General features: G+C 37.4%; 1 protein-coding gene across 1 annotated transcript in view; it reads right to left on the minus strand.

The window, feature by feature from the left end:
- ERICH3 (glutamate-rich 3) overlaps positions 1-22,327 on the minus strand; it is a 119,229-nt gene that overhangs the window by 80,966 nt on the left and 15,936 nt on the right. The window contains exons 2-5 of the mRNA XM_011936922.1: positions 8,934-9,027; positions 6,376-6,501; positions 2,731-2,802; positions 844-972 (exon numbers count right to left, since the gene is read on the minus strand). Of these exons, the coding sequence (XP_011792312.1) occupies positions 844-972; positions 2,731-2,802; positions 6,376-6,501; positions 8,934-9,027 (421 nt within the window). The remainder of the gene's footprint in view (positions 1-843; positions 973-2,730; positions 2,803-6,375; positions 6,502-8,933; positions 9,028-22,327) is intronic.

Genomic DNA, 22,327 nt, shown 5'->3' on the forward strand with positions numbered 1-22,327 from the left:
CTCCATAAATATTTTGTAATTCAGACAAAGTACATGCTAACAAGGAAATATATTAAGCTATATGAAGCAAGAATAAAGACATAATCAAGCAATTCATTTACAACTTAAACCATCAACCTCCAGCAAATGTTTTACAAATCTTTTCTGTATCTATATTATTTCAAGGTACTTTACCTTCCCTCAAGCAAACACCACCTTTAGATTAGAAAGGAATCAAACTGGAATAAAATATCACTGTTTAGTTTCTGCAGATAGAGTTTCTGTACATTTAATTATTTTTATCTTAGATTATGTGCACAGACTTTTAATAAAAGAAGCTCAAATGTTAGTATTTAGCCCAATATGCTATATGGAACTATTGAATATATACAGATGAGGTGGAAGTAGAGGGAACAGCAAGAACAAAATCTAGAGGTCAGAAAATATAGAATATGTTTAATGGTCCCATTTTGCTGCATTGAAGGGTGCTGAAGAGTAATCATGCAGAAAAAAATTTGGAATAGCTAATTTGAGGTCATATGGTTTAAGGTCTTAACTGTCACTTGAGAGTCTGAGCTTTTCTTAGGCCAGGGAAAGTATTTGGGTATATAAGTAACATAAGTAATCGGGACTTCCAGAAAACTAATCTAGCATTCATGAGCAAAATTATTTGGCAGTAGTGATATTTACTAGAAGTGAGACATTCAGAAGAGACACAGTTGAACAGATATAAGACTATATTTTCATTCAGTAGGACTGGCAGGATTATGCAGACATGCTCCCAGAGAGTATCCTTTCTGAGAATAAGAAATAATAAATTAATTAGCTGGGATACTGCATGACAAAGTGTTTAATATTACTCACCAGTGCTAATGGACTGGAATGTCCTTCATCAACCAGAACACTATGGCCACGATTAGTCTTTGGGCCAACTGGTGGGTGGGGAGATAGGATGGGCATGTTATTTTCAACAGACCTTCTTGTGTGCTCTCCCTAGAATAAGAAAGCAATTTAGTAAATAGACATAGAGTTTGTAATCTAGGTTAGATTATGCATGACATGTACGAAATACTATATGACTAAAGAAATTCTTTCTCGTTTCTTCCAAGAGTTACTTTTGTTAAGGAGTTAGGTATGGTGGTAAAAGGCAAGAAATTGAGTCAGCTTTAGTTGTGCTCAAAGAAATAACTGCACAAGCAGTGTATCCTCCATTTTAGCAATAATATTTGTTAATTTTAAGCAGATCACTACAAAAGGCATAATGAAGTTTACTACTGTGATCAGTAGACTACCAGAAAATAGTACTTTTCTATCTTAGAAAATGAATAATTCCATTAGGCAAAAAGTGTCCCATGTTTTAAAAAATGAGAGCTAAAATATATGTTGTGCCAAATTCAGTAATAAAGTGAAAATTGTTCAAATAAAAATCATATGAAGAGGCACAAGGGTAGCAAATCTCTGACAATGCTACAATATGCCCATGTACTTCCTTTAGTGGGACTGGCTACCTGGGCAAGGGTGAATAACACATAGCAACTTTTCCTGCTTCATGCAGTGTGAGTGACTCTTTTTTCCAGTAACCACATTTTCTCCATCAACATTTCAGCAGATAAATTATAGAATCTATGACTTAGTCCTTGATGTAGGGCAATATTGGCAAAGCTGGATTAACCACAAATCTCTACACACCAACTCTTTGATCTTGAAAGGGATTGATACACACAATCCCTTTGTTCCCCTAGTGCTCATCATTTTTAACCATTCTGCAGCTTGTGAGAACCTTCCCGCGTCCAGGACACCATTCTAACAGGCATGTTTGTGACCACTTGAAGGTTCCTTTTCAGCCTTTTCAGGTGGTGTGTGTGATCTACACACCACCCTCTGTCATTTGAAAACATTTTTGTAACAAAACTATCTTCTCACCCTGATAAAATAGACCTGAGTCCATCAGGCAAGGGTGAAAAATTACTGTCTTTTATGACAAGTTATTCTACAGAAGCTTTACAAATATTCATCAGTTCGTGAAACGTATCTGAGGCCGCATATTTGTAATACCACAGTACACAGAAAATTAAGAACAACATGTGATTACTAATGACTTCAGAAATTGAGTAAAACTGCCAACCTAAATGGAAATCTTGAATTTAACTGAATATCTCATCTCTTGATTCAAGTTTATATTTCCTGAGTTCACTGCAAAGAAGATATATTTAAAAATAGAAAACAAGGAATTTTAAAATGCCTTTTACAAAATCTACATCATTTTATCATGCTTTCTTTTGCTAATGAGGATCCTTTCCACCATATATTTCCAAGGGTCACATTCAAATGAAAATGTGTCATAGTATTATTCTTAAAAAGTCCTTTTTTCCATCAGGTTGGAAACATTACCATCCATTTTTACCTTCTTAAGACACAAACAAAAATCCCTTGCCCTCTATCACAAGAATATATAAAAGCGAAATTTCAGGAACATTTTCAAGTTTGTCTTTGAAAGGTTTGTGCCTTATTAAAATTTATTTTGTACAAATAGCTCCTATTTTTGTCACAATCTTCTGTAATAGTGATGGCTAAGGTTTAGGCTTGGTTGAACCATCATTGACTTCAACTATGTTTTACCCAAAAGTAAAGTGTCCCAGGGAACTGGAATCATAGTTTCACTGTTTTTTTTTTGTTGTTTTATTTTTGGTTTTGTTTTTTTTAAATCAAAAATAATACTATGAAGTAAAAGACAGTTATATAACTCCTTACCTTAAACATCTGGATTCGCTCCTTCCTAGCTAAGGTCTCCAATTTCTTTTTTATTTCAAGCTGATGGTAACGCTAAGCATATAGAAAAGAATAAAGGAGAGAATCATATCGGTTATAGCAAAGACCAGTTTAGAGAAAAATAATTCCAACAGCTAACTATATTCTCAATTACCCCTCTTGTCATTGAAATGGAGAAGAATCATCTGCATCAGTGCACAAGTGGGAATATAAATTGGTACAACTATTTGGAAATTCAATTTTCAACATATATTAGCAGTTAAAAGTGTTCATAACCTTTAACCCTTAAATTTCACTTCTGAACCTGTGGGAAATCTAAGTAATTTTTTAAAATGTCTTATGCACAAAGATGCTATCTGAAACATTTTTTTCCTTTTTCTTTAAGGTAAAAGAAAATGCAGAAACAATATGAACTATAAAGAGAATGGTTATATTCCTGGCACATCCATATGATGGAATAAAATATAATTGATCATTTAAATAATGGTTCATACAGATCATTAAATAAGGTTTATACAGATTCTGTTTAAAAAGATGGACAATGCACCTAATGCAGGATAAAAGCAGGATACAGAATTTCACAGAAATACAATTTAATTTATTAAGCTCTTATTGTGTGTCTGTCCCTGTGCTAGGAAGATGCTTCACATACATTATTTCTTCTTGAACAACTCTAATTGCCAAGCCACCCTATTTTACAAACAAAGACACTGAGGCAGAGGATAATGAACTTGCCCCAGCTCATATACCCAGCCAGTGGAGGAGCTGTAATTTCAGCCTTGGCCTATCTGACACTGACTTCCTGTTTTTTACCTGTTTTTTCACAAAACCTTGTTGTCCCTGTCACAATGTATTTTACTAAGGTAAAAATATGAATAGAAAAGAGACTAGAAAGAAATGGATGTTAACAGCAGTTGTCTCTGAAGGAGGAATTGTATGTAATTATTTTCCTTTTTTATGCTTTTCCCCCTAAGTTTTTGTAATATATTATTCTATAATTTAAAAATAAGCCTCACGTAAAAATAATCCGTTTAAAAGGCAAATTGAAATTAATTAGACATATTTGAGAGTGTTTTATTCATTGGCCCTTTGAAAAAATGTTTCCCCTCTGTTCTTGGTTCCCTCCTACTGCCTTAGGAGCCCTGCAGACTCAATAATTCCCTATCATCAATCCTCTTCTTAACACTTCCCTTTCCTCTCTCTCTTCCTCTGATCTCCTACCCACTTATTATCAAACTGTTCAACTCACTATCAACCTTTTTCCAGCTTCCATTTATTCCCAACTCACTGTAGTCATCCACATCAACTGACTTGCCACTTCCCTACTGCTGAAACTACTTTTGCCAAGTCCACCAATGTTTTTGTCTTCTGGGTCAAACCTAATTTCCCTTTGTTCCCCTAGTGCTCATCATCTTTAACCATTCTGCAGCTTGTGAGAACCTTCCTGCTTCCAGGACACCATTCTAACAGGCATGTTTGTGACCACTTGAAGGTTCCTTTTCAGCCCATGCTGTTGTTCTTGATCTCCTGCAGTGCACATACCTCCAACCAGGTGAGAAACTCTTTCTTCTGAGCTCTTTCTTCTCCCTCACTCCTTCGCATTCAGTCAGCTTAAATCTTTCTCCCACTTCAGCTTCTCTGTAGACAGCTGCATCTCTCAGCACTACCACTACTGCTATTAGCCTACACCCTTCGGCAATAGCTTCCTAATTGACCTCCCACCTCCAATCTTTTCTAGCTCATTAATCTATCTTCCACATTTTTAGCAACACCATCTTTCTAAAACAGCTCTGCTCATTTCTTTTACTCCCCTGCTGAAAAACATTTCATCGCCTCATCACCTACACCCCAAACTTATTTGAGAATTTAAGGCTCTGCAGAGACTGGGTACCAACTTGTGGGAGAGTGTCACTTCTTGCCACTCCTGCCAACTAACCCACTGTGCAGTCTGGCCTCAGTGAGGGTTCCTTTCCATCTACTATGTCCTTTCACACCTCTGTAACTTCTGAGGTCTAGAACACCTTTTCCATGTTTTCACAGGAACCCTCACTCAGTCTTCAAACAGCAAGGCCTCTGTTCAGCTTCCTCTGACTACCACAGAGAAAAGTCATCCTTCTCTCCTTTTCTGAGCTCAATTTGTTCCTCTCCTCTAGCACTTAGTCACATTCTACAGTATCGTTTTTTTAATCTTGCCTTGCAGCTTCAACACACAGCCTCATACTGGAACATGGTAGCCTGCAGTTATGGCTTGTTGCATGAGTGAATGTATGAATGTGAATACGGCAGTATTAGCAAGGAGCATCAGCATAAACTAAATGTGAGACAAATGTGACAATTTAAAGATAAATAGTTTGCTCTATTATATTATATATGATTTATTCTATTATGTAACAATTATATTATTTAATATACTACATATTAACATTTATCTAAAATATTTATTCAGAACTAGGAATCCACAAAGATTTAAATAATAGCATATTCAACAGTTATGATGTGTCAGAATGTGTGAAGTGAAATTTTGGAAAACTAGACTTCAAGGATTAAGGCTAACAGAGAACTCACTGCCTGTTGGGTAAATTTGAAACAAGGTGTTAATTTTATGCTGTACTATTTATTGTTTTCACAGAAAAATTACAGCTAATACTTCTATAAGCAAGAATTTAGGGCCACAAACAACAATTCTATGTAATTCACAGTCATGATATGAAGCACAAAGTAAATTCCTAAATGCACAGATCATACACATCTTAAGTGAACACTTCATCTACCTAATGCAGCATAATAATGAATATTTTCAGTGGCACTAGACTTAATATTGGTTTACTGATGATTCTACAGTTGTTCATAAATGTTTACTGCACTCACAGGTCAATGGTTTTACGAGCCAAGTTTTCTGATTTACTGCTTGTATGGTCAAGCCAAGAAGCGACATGCTTTTTCACAGAGATTAAAATGGTGTTGATGCTTGAAACTACAAGTTCCATGGAGCAAGGCTGAAATAATTTATCAAATTAGTTAGATATCCCACTAAGATGCCCTGTCAGATTAAAAAAATATATTGTTGATGCTTGGTTTGTGCATCTATGTTGACCAGCATGGCCTACGGTAGAAGGGACAGCAGATGTTAAAATGCCTATTCCTTGAAATGTAACATACGGCTGAGCTTCAGAGCCTTAAAAGAATAACAGATCTGAAATAATTCATGGCAATGGAATTACTGATATTTAAACAGATGTCACTTTTTTCAGCAAATGGAAATTGAGGTACAGATGGTGAGGGCTGGTATGTTTTAGAGTAGCCATTGTGAATGAAAAATCTACATTTGGAAAATTAAATATCACAAAATATATAATGATGGCCATATTTTTCTCCAACTGAAATGGAGAAAAGCTTACGCTAGACTTCTGGCTCCTGGCTGCCCAGAGAGATATTGAGTATTTCTTTGTTTTGTTTTCTTTTTTAATGAAATGCAAAAAGAATATCTCTTTTTCTAGGTACAAAAGCATTATTAATTATCATATTAGACAATATCAATCACAAAGAAAATAGTAAAGATTTATACCTCCATCTTCATTGATGTGGAAGTAGAAAAAAATAAAATAAAAAATAAGTATACATTTATACCTCCATATCGAGAACTTTATGAAAAATTGCCTGGGCTAAGCACTCCCGGATATATTTTTGATGATCCCGCTTCATAATATTTAGTTTATATTCTTTTTCAGACAGTATTCTTCCACTTCTTGTGATCTGTCATGAATAAATAAAACATACATAGAAATATAAAATAGGAAATGTGGTGTTAGTTTCCAAAACAGAGAGCCTGGAGGGTGGAGAAGACAGGCGCACACACACACACACACACACACACACACAGAGAGAGAGAGAGAGGCCTTGGGGAGGCGGGGAGGGAGGGAGAGAGAAAAATAGGAGAGGGGAGAAAGAGGGAGAGAAAGCAGCAGTAGCTTTTAAGCCTAAAAGAATATATCACTATAGTTGATAAACTTTCACTTTTAATGAATATTTCATGAGGCAAAAAGGAGAAGGGAAGTCTCATATACCCTTCATTGTGAAAACACACACAGGTGGTACACTTGATGTTTAAAACAAAATTTTCATCACAGTAACAATTTTCCCTTGATGGAACCCAGGTGTTCTTTTCATTTCTCTTTTGAACACTTTCCTGGAGGAACAGGGTGGGGTACTACCTTGAAACAATGACCAGGAGCAGTGATCACAGGACTGATGATCTCACAGGAAATACTTTGAAGGGCAAACATGGGAGCTACAGAGGAGCTCATCAGTTTGTTTTAAAAATAATTGGTTTCATTACTTTGTTTTCCTACTGCTTTTTTTTCTTCCACTCTCCAGCCCAAAATGTAATTTAATTTGTTGTTTTGATTCACAATTTTACACATTATGCAGTAGCATACATAGAAGATATTCAATATTGGTCTCAACTGGCATCATTGCAAGTCCCAGGAGTGACCATTTTTGTTGTGGATTTACTTATTTTTCTTTTCTTTAATTCTTCCTGTGGGCATATTTGTTGATGTGTTGTATTGTTCTCTATCCCCTGTAAACAAAGAGCGTTACCCATATGGATTGTTCACCTTCTTCTTTTCCACTTATTTAAGCTTTGCTCCCCTCTCTCATGCAAGCCACGTATTTTTCTTAATTCTGCTAACTATATTTCTTTACCACTACTGTTGCAACACACTGAAGTATTGAGATCAACCAGAGTTGTGCTACAAGTGATGGGTTACTGGTAATCTTTTTTTGTAAATACATTTTCCAATGGAAGAAAGAGATATACCTATAGAAAGTGTGCTTGGAATTACAGATAACCCACTTACAGTCTTTGTGCGACTATGTCTGAGCTCCCCAACTAGAGTGGAAGCTCCTATAGGGCAAAGGTGCTTAAACTTGACCCTGCATCAGAACCACCTGCAGAGCTTGTTGAAAAACTGATAGGTCCCTTACCAGAGCTTCTGATTCAATTAAGTCTGTGGCAGGGCTCTCATATTTGCATATTCTATCACGATTCCGGGTGTCCCTGAACACTGCTAACTGAGAGGCTATATTTGAACCTCTAGAGAAAGGGCTGCATCTTTCTTATTTGAATTGCCATGCATACAACCAGTGTTCAATAAGTGCTTGTTAATGATGCTGATAAGTAAATACAAAGTCCTTCCTATTTGTACGCAAAACTCACAGACTGTTATCCAAAGAAGTGATGTTAATAGTAACAATAATTACAACACCCATTTATTGCACATCTCTAACTGCCACAACAATTTCTGAGAGCTGCATGCCATCATTCTCATTTTACAACTGAGGAAGTTGGGGCTGAAAAAGTTAAGAAAGTGATTTACTCAAGATTCTATGGCTTATAAATGGCAAGCTCGGTTTCAGCCAGGTCTGTCTGATAACAAAGCCTCAGGAGGAGAAAAGCAAGCTCTCTGAGATCTATCAGCTAGAGTGCCAAGCACAGAAACAAGGATTAGAAATGCAATACGTGCTCTTTCAACACCATGGCAACAATAGTTAAGGAAATCCATTGTGTTTTAAGAAGGTAAACAGCTAACACTTTCTATGACCACATCTCTTTCTTTCCATGGAATACTGTAACATTTTTAAAAGGTTTGACATTGTGTACATTTAGAGGAACAGAAATTTTGTGGAAAGAACAGTTGTGAAGCTAATGAAATACACTAATATTATCAATAAACCATCACAGGAAATAATTTGCTTTTAAATGTGGGGGAAACGTTGAAATGTACATGTCTTCCACACCATATTTCGTGAATATCAGAAGCAATATTTTTTCCGAAGATGACAGTAAAATCTTCTCTATCTTCAATTCCTAACAGTTTCTAGCTCATACAACGTGTTCGGTAAATATGTGTTGAATGAATGAATAAACAAACAATGAAATATGCTGTTGGAAACTCTCAGGGCCTTTTCCTCAATGATTTATAAGTTTTCTTAGCAGTCATTGTGACCTGCCTTCCTATCTTCTCAAACAACCTCAAATACATAAATCAAAACTTTGGAAAGAAAGAAATTTTTCTAAAATGAGGGGAAGTGGAAGATGTCACTCAAAGAGAAAGCCTGAAAAGGTAGGGAATTATTGGACTTCATGAAGCAAGAAGGTCATTGGAAAGTAAACCAAAACTTACCAGTCCTGATCTTAAGAGATGACGCCTTATCCTTGTATTGTTAAAATACCCAGCCAGGTGTTTATCCATAAGGCTATTATATGCTGCAAGTAACCTAAAATGCAAAAATAAAACCAATAAGGTTTTACAAAGGGTTGTTTGATAACCAAGGCAGTTCTTTACTTTCTCCCCAAACAGTGCATAATCATTCACTCATGCAGCCTGCCAGTCATTCATGTATGTATTTAATAAACATGTATTGAGTCCCTACTCTTTTGTAAGTCTCATGATAAGACCTAGAAAATCATCCTGATTTTAATTATTCCACAGACAAGTATGGAAATCACACATCAACAAGTAAAGTGAATGGGGAAAGTCAACAAGAGAAATATGCAAAAAGTCATGGCAGCACAGAGAAGGAGGCCACCAGCTCCAGTTGTCAAAAAGGGCTTCACAGAGGATGCCTGATGGGAAAGTAAGGGCTCCTTCAGCAGAGTCTTTAGCCTCTCATGACATATCCTAAACTCTGGTAACTCAAACTTACCTGCTGTCTCTCATGTTCAGAATACAACATGGTGCCCCAACTGTGAAGGCCCTTCCTTCACCTGGCAGCCAGCAGATAATACCTGTGGTGTATAAGCATCACTTCTCTTAGGAAACATTCTCTGATATGTCCTGGTGTGCTGTGTTGCCTTCCACTCCCGCTCCCCACCTCCTACCCCATAAGACCCTGAGTTACTATCTCATCACATAATATGTAATCGTTTATTTCTTGGTATCCTCTGCTAGATTTGAAGGCTAGGCTAGGATAAAGCATCATTCTTGGTATCCCTACTGATGTTATTTGTCATGTATCAAAATAATAATGTGCTCAGTAAATAAAGATACGATTTTGTCTGGGACTTATTTTTCTTGTTGTAAGTTCCTAACTAAATTTAAACTCAGTATTTTGAAGTGTTAACTTCCTCATATATATCTAGACATTTGCATTAATTTCACATCCAGCATCAAAATAATAATTCATAGATCACTTTTGATTTGTACAGCCTTTTAGGAGTTAAAAGAAGATAAATTGGTTTGTTGATTATACGATATACCTTAGTAAATTGTCAATCTAAGTCTGTATGTCAAAGTTGAGCACTATTTTCCATTTCAACCTATCCTTGATTAATTACTCAGTAACTTACAAAAACATGCACACATATATGTATGTATAAATGGTGCATGCACATACACATTCATACATAGACATACACATAGATGTTAGTATATACAGTAGTCCTCCTTTATCCACAGGGAATACATTCCAAGACCCCCAGTGGATGCCTGAAATCGTGGATAGCACCAAATCCTATGTATACTAGGTTTTTTCAATCTGATATCCAACATGGCTGCTACGTGACTAAAGGGTGGGTGGCATATATTGTGTGTATACCCAGGAAAAATGGATGATTCACATCCTGGGCAGGAAGGAGCAGGACAGCATAGGATCTGACAACACTACTCAGAACAGTGTGCAATTTAAAACTTATAAATTGTTTATTTCTGGAATTTTTCCATTTAATATTTTTGGACTGTGGATGACCAAGGGTAATTAAAACCACCGGAAGTGAAATCACAGATAAGAGGGGGCTACTCTGTGTGTGTGTGTGTGTGTGTGGGTATACATATACACTTATATACATATATATATAGAGAGAGAGAGAGGGAGAGAGACAGAGACAGAGATAGAGGAAGACAGACAGAGATAGACAGAGGCAGAGTCAGGGAGAGATAGAGAGAGAAAGAGAACAAGAAAGCCTAAAGATAGTCCAAACACATAGCTGTCTTTAAAAAAATGCATACCCTATTACAGGCAACAAAGTTTTACATTTTATGAGCTGCTAATCCTTAATTTATTTTGAGATCAGAGCAGGGACTCATATTGTAGTCAAGTAAATATCATTAGCAACAATTTTATATAACAGTTTGTACTCGTTAATTACATGGAGATGATATGGGTGACTTCTTCATGCCTCTTTTCTCCTTAACAGCACATCACAGGAAAGTTCCATGCTGCCAAACGGTAAGAAAAGTTTAATTTCATCCTTAAAAGAGACTGAAAGCAGTTACAAAGCTTAGAAACCAAGGTGCCACATGAGGGATGCAGACATATGAACAACTGCAAAAGCCATTATTTCACTAGGTTTATGTAAAAAGACAACCCAAGAGCTTCAGTAAGGCACATAGAAAACCAGCTCCAGATAATGCTTTGAAACCATCTTTTAAATGAACTGTCTTGGTGTCCTATAGTTCATCAAAGGTTTCCTGTCTCCAAAAGGTCAACATTGTATACCTTACCCTTTCTAAATCTCAGAATATCTTTTCAGCTCCTCATTTCAGAAAGGTGAGCAGGTGTCTCTCAGTCCTAACAATCATGATTCCACAGTTCACAGATTCTTAAGATAAATCATTAGAGTTATATAATATATAGTCTTTTGTCTGTTTTTCAGGCTCAAGTTTTTTCTTAAAAATATCAATAGCTTGGGAATAGCTGGGAGTGCTAAAACCCTGATTAAATGAAATGGGGGTCAAAAAGTTGGGATCACATAAGCCTCAACTTCCTTATCGACTGATAAATTAGATCCCAATAACAATTGCTTGGCCAGCTGTGGTAGCACCTAATTTTAATTCTGCTCTCTCGGGCTTCTACTAACAAATGTGTGCACAATGCCTGTCCAGGCTTACAAATCGTCGAGCAGGTCCAGTTAGGTTAAAACTTTTTACACATCACCTTTTCCTATTTAGGAATAAATGTGAGTTCTTGCATCGGATACCATTTGTAAGCAACTCCTTCCACAACTATCATCATATGACTAGCTTGGTAGAACAGCTGAATAATAACCAGCAGGGTCCACCCAGGCTCAGTTATTTCCTTTTCAGACAATGCTGGAATTTTTTAACTGAAACTTTAGATTACTAAATTGCTTGATATCAAGAAATTGCACTAAAGTTAATTATATACAGATTTGGTAAAATGGTCAATGCGAGCATTTCCACTGCATACATATATATGTCACCATCTTTCTGACCATCAAGAATCCTTTCCAGGGAAATGGTCAAATGCTGTGTGGGTCGGTGTCAGCCACACTGTGGTCTGGCTGATCCTCTCTGTTCTGATCCTTTTCACCTGTACTTGACATGGACTTGTAGTCCACCATTGCATTTACCCAACTACAAGAGCTTCACTGACCAACACAAACTCAGGTTAGTAGAGCTTTTCTGAAATTCCACCCTTTCCTCTACATTCATTGCCACTTACTCCCTTCACTTTTCTTTCTTTCTTTCTTTCTTTTTTTTTCTTGCTCATGGCATAATCCTGGGCTGAATAAGGTCACCTTGCTCTGGGCTTGGTGATTGCGTTGCAGCTGAACACTCCATTCCTTTTGTATGTTACGCCCTGCATCCAGTGTCAACACTAGACTTCCTGGTCATGCTGCCTCAAGCCTGTGACCCTCCACTGCACCCTGTTCATCGATTCCATTGGTCACAGAAAGCACCAGGTCATTGTGACCATTTTACTTGCAGGCCACGTTGTCATGTCAAGACCCACAACTCACTGGCCAGACCAGTCTAACATGTTTGTTTCTTTATGTGATGAACAAGACTATCTACCCATTCCCTGGTCACTAGGTGGGGAAAAACCTACTTTCTGGCTCAGTGCACTGAAGAAAACAGTCTCCCAGGAAACACAGCAACCTTGTCTTCATGGTGGTTCCTGTTTCCCTCACTTCAGTGCACATGCCACATCCTTCAGGGCCTGAAGTTTAGAGGAGTCAAAGCTGAGTTACTGGGGTGCTACCTTCCCAGCTAAGGCCTTTCAGCACTTAACCCTCGGACCCTTGCCTCCTACCATGTAATATACAAATGTGGCTCTGTAGTAAAGTCAGTGATTCCTGACAATCCTTTCTCCTGATCCCAAATTGAGATAGTCTACCATATAAAAATCCCAGCTAAAAGGAAAGGCACTATAATAGTGTTTTTAAATCGCAAACGCTTATTGTTTAATGATTAATTTTAGGTTATTCTGTTAGGCATTGGGGACACAGAGATGGCACAGACATTGCACTCATGGAGCTCCCAATCTAGTGGGGAGACACACATATACATACTGTGTGTACATGTGTGTGTGTCTGTGTGTGTGAGAGAGAAAGAGAGAGACAGAGAGACAGAGAGAGAGAGAGAGAGAGAGAGAGAGAGATTTCTTCCTGTATCATAAGCTAATTCATTACCAAGTACCTCCATGTCAGGCCCTGAATCCTGAGCTGGGGAAGGAGTGTAATATCTATATTCCATTTTGCAGATTACAAAGCACTCTCACATACATAGTCTCATCTAGTTGCTTTTAGACCCATGTAATATGAACAATATCTAACTATTACAGCTCTTTTATCTTGCTAAAGTGGAAAAGCTCCTAAACAAGATTACTGCTTAACATGAGTCAGTTTTAGGAAAACCTAAGGCAATATTTCTCTTTGGATCACATTGATAAAGTCATTTCTTCTGGCCTGTAGCACCCTGTAACTCTACCCTCATCTCTTCCTGTACTACCCATCCGCACACTGTCTACATTACCTTTGGGGATGAAAAGAGATAGAGAAATTTCAACTCTAGCTTCAGTTCAATTCTGGCTCCACCATTACTGGCTCCATAACTGGGAGCAAGTGATTCTCTGCATCAATTTTTCTACCTTTCAAAAACACTAGTATATGAACACAGTTCAGCCAATTCTTTGTCAATTTATTGTAAGATTGCCTTTTCTCCAATTTCAAATAACATGTTCCTCATTTCCATTTGAAACCTCATTAAAATGACCTTTACCATCCGTATTTCCACCAACACTCTGTTTATTATTGTTTATGTATTCTCCAAGAAGATGGAGGTTTTCTCTTGTTTCTGAGTCCACACAAGAATCACCTTTAAAAATTGCCTCATGGCAATCTAGGCTTTTTCTAGCATGCACCTCAGAGCTCTTCCAGCCTCCACCCACTACTTAGTTCTAAAGCCACTTCCACATTTTTAGATATGTGTATCCTACTGTTAGTACCAATTTCTCTTAATCTCTTTGGGGTTGCTCCAACAGAATACCATAGCCTAGGTGGCTTAAACAAACACTATTTTTGGAGGCTGGAAGTCTAAGATCAGGGTAGCAACATGTTTGGGTTCTTGAAGAAGACCCTCTCCCTGGTTTACAGACGACTGTCTTCTCATCATGTCCTCATATGGCAGAGGATGGAAAGAGAAGCAAGCTCTCTTATGTCTCTTCTTATAAGGGCACCAATCCCTCATGATCTAATTACCTCCCAAAGGCCTAATCTCCAAATACTATCACATTGGGGATTAGGGTTTCAACATATGAATTTTGGGGAGACACAGACATGCAGTCCATATCACAAGATATGATCATCCCCATTGTGTAGATGAGAAAAACAAGCCTTAGTTTAAATCACTTGGCAAAGATCATATAACCTAAGACTTATTCCTGCTAATATGTAACAAATCATAGTGAACACCACTCATCTTATCTTGCTAATGTGAGGACTGCAGTATGCTAAGTATAATGATGGAAAAATGTGAATAGTGAAATATTCACAGAGAAATATAATCCACCCAATTCTCCACTACAGAGATAGAAACCTTTTAAATGAAAATTATTATAGACTTATATTAACAAATACATAACTTTCCTCTATAATTTTAGCATAAAAGCAATGTGCTGAAGTCTTAAAATCAGCCAATCTCTTAAATATATATTCCTGCATCATGCTTTGCACTAAAAATTTTCTCAAAAGTATACTTGTTTGAGGAGATATTAAAAATAATTTTGGTTCAACCAGGTTCATTTTATTTAACCCAAATTGTGACTTATTCCATCTAACTAATAAAGTATTCATTAATTTCCTATTGCTGCTATAACAAATTACCACATACTAGTAGCTTAAAACAGTACAAATCTATTATCTTATAGCTCTGGAGGTCAGAAGACAGAAACGACTCAAATTAAGGTGGCATTCCTTCTGCAGGCTCTAAAGGAGAATTCAGTTATTTTTCCTTTCAATCTTCTGCAGGCTGTCTACATGCCTGCCTACATGCATTGCGAAATGCAGCCATGGCTGGTCAACTATTTCTCACCATGACATCTCTCAGGTTCTGGCTCTTCTGCCTCCCTCTTCGGCATGTATGCACCTTTGTGATTACATGAGGCCCACCCACATTAATCAAGGATAATTTCCTTATTTTACATCAGATGATTTACAATATTAATTCCATCTGCAACTTTTATTCCTCCTTTTCATGTAAAGTAACAGATCCACACGCTCTGAAGACAAAAATATGAACATCTTTGAGGGCCGTTCTTCTATGTTCTGCAAGGTCTCTCCCATAAGCCTGATGCCAGGAGCAGAAACACTGGACACTGAATGTGATGGTGATTGGACTGTGTCTTAGGCCATTTCATGCTGCTGTAACGGAATACCACAGACTGGGTAATTTATTAAAAAATAGAAATTTATTTCTCACAGTACTGGAGGCTGAGAAGTTCAAGATCAAGGTGCCATCATCTGGTGAGGGCCTTCTCCCTTCTCACTGTATCATTGTAAGGTTCCCCAGTTCCTTCAATTTTTTTCTGTATCATGACTAAAAGTCAGAGTGCCTTGACTGCTTTATGAACCGGCCAGCTGTAGGTTTTGCCTAGCAGACCTGAACCCAAACTGAGGCATTGAACATTCTCAGGCACTGAAAAAGTTATCTGGGTTTGCTGGAAAGAAACTGGCTTGGACTGTGAACCAAATTTCCTCAAGTTTCATATAATCTCCATACCCTGGCTCCCTCACCACGGACATGCCTAGATAGCACATCCCTTTTCTCTCACTGTTCATTGTGATAATATGCTGCTGCACTCTCCATCTAGGCTCCCTTAATAAATGCTCTGGACTGATCACCTTGGCCTTTAGTGTTCCTTTCTTTGGAATCCCAACTGGCCCGATCACAGGATGGTTTGAGGCCCTCCCTTGTGGGAATTCCCCTACCACCACTGTTGAAACAACCCCATCACAAAATAGTCATCACATGGCAGAAGGTGGAAGGGCAAGAGAGCACACCCATTCCCATGATTTGATTTTGATTCCCATGATTTGCCCTTGACTTGAGGTCCAATTCTAATTCTACCCCTTATAAGATACATGACCCTCGATAGTTCAATCTTCTTTACTTAGCCACTATCCATCAAGTAAAATGCTCGCACTACTCCGTGCAGGGAACATCTCAGTTTACTTGTCTGGAAATATATTTGCTTAAAGCTTCATCGTTTTTGGAATATAGAAATTCACATACGGAAATACCCACATAGAATTTGGCAAACTGCCTCATTTTACATTCAGGAAGCTGAGGTTCTAGAAGTAGGTATGGTTCCTCAATAAATCAATAAAGAACATGCCAAAATGTCACAAGAGTTCCCATAAAATTGTACCTATCTCTTTCCTAGGGTCCTTGTCTTACCACCTTCCACCAGAATTTCTTTCACCGATGTTTCATCACTTTCTTCAGACTCATGTAAGATTCTCTTCCTGTACACCCTCCTACAAGGTGTTGCATGGAGCCATGCACACAGTAAACTGTCACAAACTCAGCCAAGATTTGTTGAGTCAATGTACAAATAAGTTAATGGAAACAAAGCATATTGGTCCAATTCCTTGACATATATCCTTTTTTAAAATCCACATGTGAGGATAATCACCTTTCTTTTCTGCTTCTGGACAATAAATGGAAGTAGTCTATGGGAAAAGCATGTTTTATGTATTTTGGCTTTTTTAAATGCAGCATTCTCCACGTGAGTGATCATACTAACAATTTGTTTTTGTCATTTGTTTTTGTTCTTGTGTTTGACAAAATGGTGCCTTTGTGGCATGCTGCATATTTCATTAGAATAAAATATAGTTCCCAGGGAGGCAGAAAAAAATATATCCTTTTGAAGAAACTTGATGAAAGACAAATATAGAACAATTGACATGAGGGTCAATTATTTCATATTCCTATATAAGAAAACTCTTTGCCAGCTACAATTACACCAAGAGTCTCCACAGCCTGTCACTTTATAGGGGGTGATTAAACTGATACCATATAAATGATTTTATATTACATTCTTCGTTCTTTTTTATTTGCATCCAAACCTGCCAGATCTCAGCAATTATGCTAAATATTGATTTACAATTTTTCTCAGCTTATTCTAACAATGAAGCCAGATGAGAACCATAATATTATTTTATTTATAGCCTTAATATGATAGTTTGCAGTGACTAGTAAAAACAAGACTGGTCTCCAACTGTGCTGACTGCTGGCAAGATAATTTTGCAGATGCAATAGGGAAGCAGTGAATGGGAGTCAGTAGGCCTGAGACACATTAAGTTTGACCAGTTGCATATGAGACATGGTATGTGCTTTCGGATGCCATGAATTCTTCTCTTCATAATGTTACCTCTTTGAACAGAAAAAAATTGTAGCAGCTTGAATAATATGCATTAATAGAAAAATAGTATCTAAACTAAGGGAGATAATGAGGCTGTTCAGAGGATGGAAAGTTCTGCAAACTAAGAATTTTTATCACTAGCATTTATTGAGTACTTTCTTAAATTTTTGTAGTGCATAAACACTCCATATAACATACACAATCTTGTGAATTAGTATTATCTTCCCTCTTCATAGATGATCAAACAGATGTAGAGTGGTTAGATAACTAGTCCATAACTAGTTAAAAGCAGATCCAGGATTCAAACCAGGATTGTTCTGCTTTAACCATAACACTGAATGTGCTCTATGAGGTATTCCTCCTCCTTCTCCTCTTCCTTTTCCCCTCCTCTTCCCAATTCCTTGTCCTCCTTTCCCATCTTAGCTAATTTGAGGAAAGCAATTCTGAGAATTGTTCAAAACACATTCTGAAATGCAGTTTTGGGTACAAGATGTTTATTAGCGATCAACACCTGTGAAAGGAAAAGACAGGAAGCAGCATTGAGCAGAGGGGGAAGTCAAATCATACACAGACCAAACAAACCCTTGGCCAACCTATCAGGGAACTCTGTAGTAAGTAGTGCTTCTCTGTCAATGAACAATCAACGAACACCTAATAGGTGTGTTCTACCAGCAATTGTGCATCTGGCCAAAAAAAAAAAAAAGAAAAAAGGAAAAAAATAATGCTGCTGTGTAGGCTATATTTTCCAAATATATTATTGAGTATATTATACAAGAAAAAAAAATCAAATTGTACTAAAGAGCTTCATTCATTTTTTTCCACTAAAGTTTAGGTTAATTTCCTAAGAGTTGGTTCTTTTAAAAAGTCATGCTGTTTCTAACATTTTTGAGATCATCTTACCAGTGTGTTGTTCACTTACCCTCTGAGGGTTCACACCCTCTGAAATACCCAGTTTTAAATCTTCTATTGACACTTGTACTCTATGAATTTCAACAAGTTGTTTACTCACTATTAAGCTCAATTTCCTCATCTGTAAAAGGGGAAAATAATTGTGCCTTATATCATAGAACTTCTGTTAAGCATTGGTATGATAATGCAAGTAAAGAGCTTAGTGCAGTGCATCACACTGTTAGTTGCTATTGTGTTATTAGCAGTGCTTTATTGTTCAATGAACCACATATACATTTGCCTGTGCTCTGAAAGGAAAATATACCATGGTTTACAATAATAGAAGTGCAGTAAGGAGACTTGGGAGAAGGGGGATGATTTAAACAATCAGGAAGAAAATGAAGTCTGAGCCAGTAGAAGGGAACTGAATAAGTGCCTTGCAATTTGAGGGGCAGGCGCAGGAACTTACAAGAGGATTGCTCCAGGAAGAGGGAATACCATATGCAAAGGTCCAGGGATAAGACAGCACCATAGTGCCTATCTTTACACTGTCCTCCTGCTAGAAGCACCTCCTGCTACTGTCTCCACCCCGTTGCACAGGTGCATGTGTGTGTCTGCGTGTGTGTGTGTGCCTGTGCACACACATGCACAGTTCCAAACCCCCCCCCTGGAAAAACAGAAGACACCCACCTACCGTCTTTTAAAGGCCAGAGGGTAAAACTGAGAGGAGGGTACTCAGTCAGCATGCCTGCTGCCAGACACAAAGGAGATTAGAAGAGTTACTTTGCGCAACAAACCCAAAGTGCTTATTATGTGTCTGGCTTCGCACTATCCCAAGGTGACAAAGCTACAAAGCTGTATAAGCACAGTCCCTGCCCTGAAGGGACAATCCAATCAATGAAAGAATGGCAGTGCAGTATGATATGCTACAATCACAACAGCAACTGTTTATTGTGTTCAGCATGCACAATCTCATTTAATCTGCAAAACATCCTATATATCAGATTATTATCCCATTTCACAAATAAGTAAATTATACTCATACAAGAAGGGTATCCAAGAAGAACTGAAATCTGAACTGGGTCCTAAATGACAAGTCAAGTTTTGAGGGAAGAAGTAAAACCTGGGTGGGTAATTATGGGGACAGAAGTACTATCTGGACTCATTCTAAGAAGTAGGGAAATCATACACAAAGTCCCAGAGAGAGAGAGAGATCACAAGTTTCTGTCACCCAAATAGGAATTGGTTGATTATTTATGCTATGGCTTGGCTATGTCCCCACCCAAATCTCATCTTGAATTGTAGTTCCCATAATCCCCATGTGTCATAGGAGGGACCTGGTGGGAGATAATTTAATCATGGGGTTACCCTCATGCTACTCATGCTATTCTTGTGATAGTGAGTGAATTCTCATGAGATCTGATGGCTTTATAAGGGGCTTTCCCTTTTCCTCGGCACTTCTCCTTCCTGCCACCATGTGAGGAAGGACATGTTTGCTTCCCCTTCCACCATGATTGCAAGTTTCCTGAGACCTTACCAGGAACCTCTTTAAACTTCTTTCCTTTGTAAATTACCCAGTCTAAGGTAGTTCTTTATAGCAGTGTGAGAACAGATTAATACAATTTAACATAAAATTAGTATAATAAAAGGGAATTGAGTTTACAGTATTAAATTATAAATTGTTGATTAAGGCAGTTACCATTATGTGTCAAATATACTTTCGAGGGCTATGTTGGCTTGGAAATCTGATCACTCTTTATTTATCTTTGATCTTGGAACACAGTCTCTTATAGATACAAATAGCCTACTTAAACTCTTTACCATCCATTAATTATAAGATGGCTCAATATATATGTATGCACATATTCAGACTCAGAAGTATATATATATATATATATATTTATACACATACTTTTACACATGTATGTATCATTTTCAGTTACTTTCTAGTCTTTGGGTATTTCCACAAATGCTTATGAATGGTACCTAGTGTCTGTCAATGATTTCCACTAGTTTTCTGTGATGCAAGTCATAGGGTCTGCTTATCTGAAGCAAACTTGGCAAATATAAAGAAAACTCTCACATATGCTTTTCAATGTTAATAGTACTATTTTAATGTACAATGGGAAAATGTTTAGAAATGATCCCACAGAGTGAGGTACTATGAGAAAGAATAAAAGAAGAAGAAGGAAATGAAAAAAGGAAGAAAAACGAAAACAGAAAAGCCAGACACCAAAGAGAACAAATCAATAAATTTACTATATGGTTGAGAAGGAAAACATAATCAACCATGTTAAAAGCTTCTTAAGTGCCCTAAAATGTAATTCTTATGTGCAGTGGTAAGATTTAAAATGATAATGACGTGTGCAAAGGTTAAAGAGGTTGACTAACTTTTAAATACTTAACCATTTAAAAATAATACCCATAAGATTTTCACCAGTCTTTCTACCATTTGTCAATGTCAAAGCAATGATGCAGTTTCATGAGTTTGTCTTGAATTCTCAAATTTGATAAAAAGCGCAAGTGTGCTCGAGAGGTACAAATACTCTTCTGAGTCATTGCTTCCATTTTTATTAAAATTCTCAGTTGTTCAGAGCATGATTTCCTTAAAGGAGCAACCTCATTTTGAGGGGTCATGAATTGGTAGGTCAATGTTAATTGTCTTTGTAAAGATTCATGAATCTAAGAACAGGTTGTCATTTAAAAGAAATTAGTTTAATTGAACAAGAAAGTGAAATACTGACTGGGAACACCTTCTCTATGCTCCCTTCCAATTAGCTTGGGACATGTCTGCTTATTTTGAACTGTGTATTTTATTTATTTGGGGTTTATGTCCCTTAAGAATTAAATCCTAAAGACTTAAGCAACATATGCTTTACACAAAGATCAAAATAAATACACAACAGCTGCCATTCACTGAGTTCCCATGATGTGTCGATATTTATTAGCTCCATATTTTTGAAGGAGGAAAATGAGATGCAGAAATGAACTCTCCTGGGTTTACATAAGGCATAACTGGAATTTAAAGCTTCATCCTTCTGACTCCAAAAATAAATCCTCTTCTGAAATAGCATGTTTATTTCATAGTTTTTTGCATAGGACATTGATGTTTTCTCTTTGGAATATCAGTCCTTTTAATTTAGAGGAAGAGAAAAAAATAGGAAAGATGAGTTTCAGACAGTTGGAATTGTATTCATTCCTTCTTCAAAGTGTTCCCATATTTTGTCCACACTCCTGACTACAGTTTCTGAATATCTCTGTCTTTTAACCACTGCGCCTGGGCTCTCCTTCTCCCTGTCACAGCATTCTCAAGTTTGATTTCTGCTCCATGCTCTTGCATGTGGCCCTGAAACATCAGACTTTCCATTAATTTTTCTGAGCCAATCTCCTCACCAAGGACTGAAATCTCAATATTCCTCTTCACACACTGCAGCCTGAGGCCAGCCTCACCCACTCCCTAAGGTTTTGTTCTGGAAGATTCCAGCATGAGTTGAAGTTTCAAGTCTCCAGCTTGACTGAAAGGAAAGAAGAACTATGGGAAAGAAGATTTTAAAAGTCATAATCTTACATAAATCCCTATGAATTGTGGTGCAATATTCATTTGTTGCAGTTGCAGAGATATTGCCAACTATTGACTTCAACAGAAAAAAAATGTTCAAACCCTTTTTTTATAAAGGCTTAGGAGATGATCAGAAATAAATCTGAAATTAATTTATGACTTAAAATTGAAGGCAAATATCATTTTTTTTAAAAAAGAAAAATCCTGGGGGTGGAGCAAGATGGCCGAATAGGAACAGCTCCAGTCTCCAACTCCCAGCGCGAGCGACACAGAAGACCGGTGATTTCTGCATTTTCAACTGAGGTACTGGGGTCATCTCACTAGGGAGTGCCGGACAATCGGTGCTGGTCAGCTGCTGCAGCCTGACCAGCGAGAGCTGAAGCAGGGTGAGGCATCTCCTCACCTGGGAAGCGCAAGGGGGAAGGGAATCCATTTTCCTAGCCAGGGGAACTGAGACACACAACA

The sequence above is a fragment of the Colobus angolensis genome, unplaced genomic scaffold, assembly GCF_000951035.1.
Source record: "Colobus angolensis palliatus isolate OR3802 unplaced genomic scaffold, Cang.pa_1.0 Scaffold158, whole genome shotgun sequence".
NCBI classification, from domain to species: domain Eukaryota; kingdom Metazoa; phylum Chordata; class Mammalia; order Primates; family Cercopithecidae; genus Colobus; species Colobus angolensis.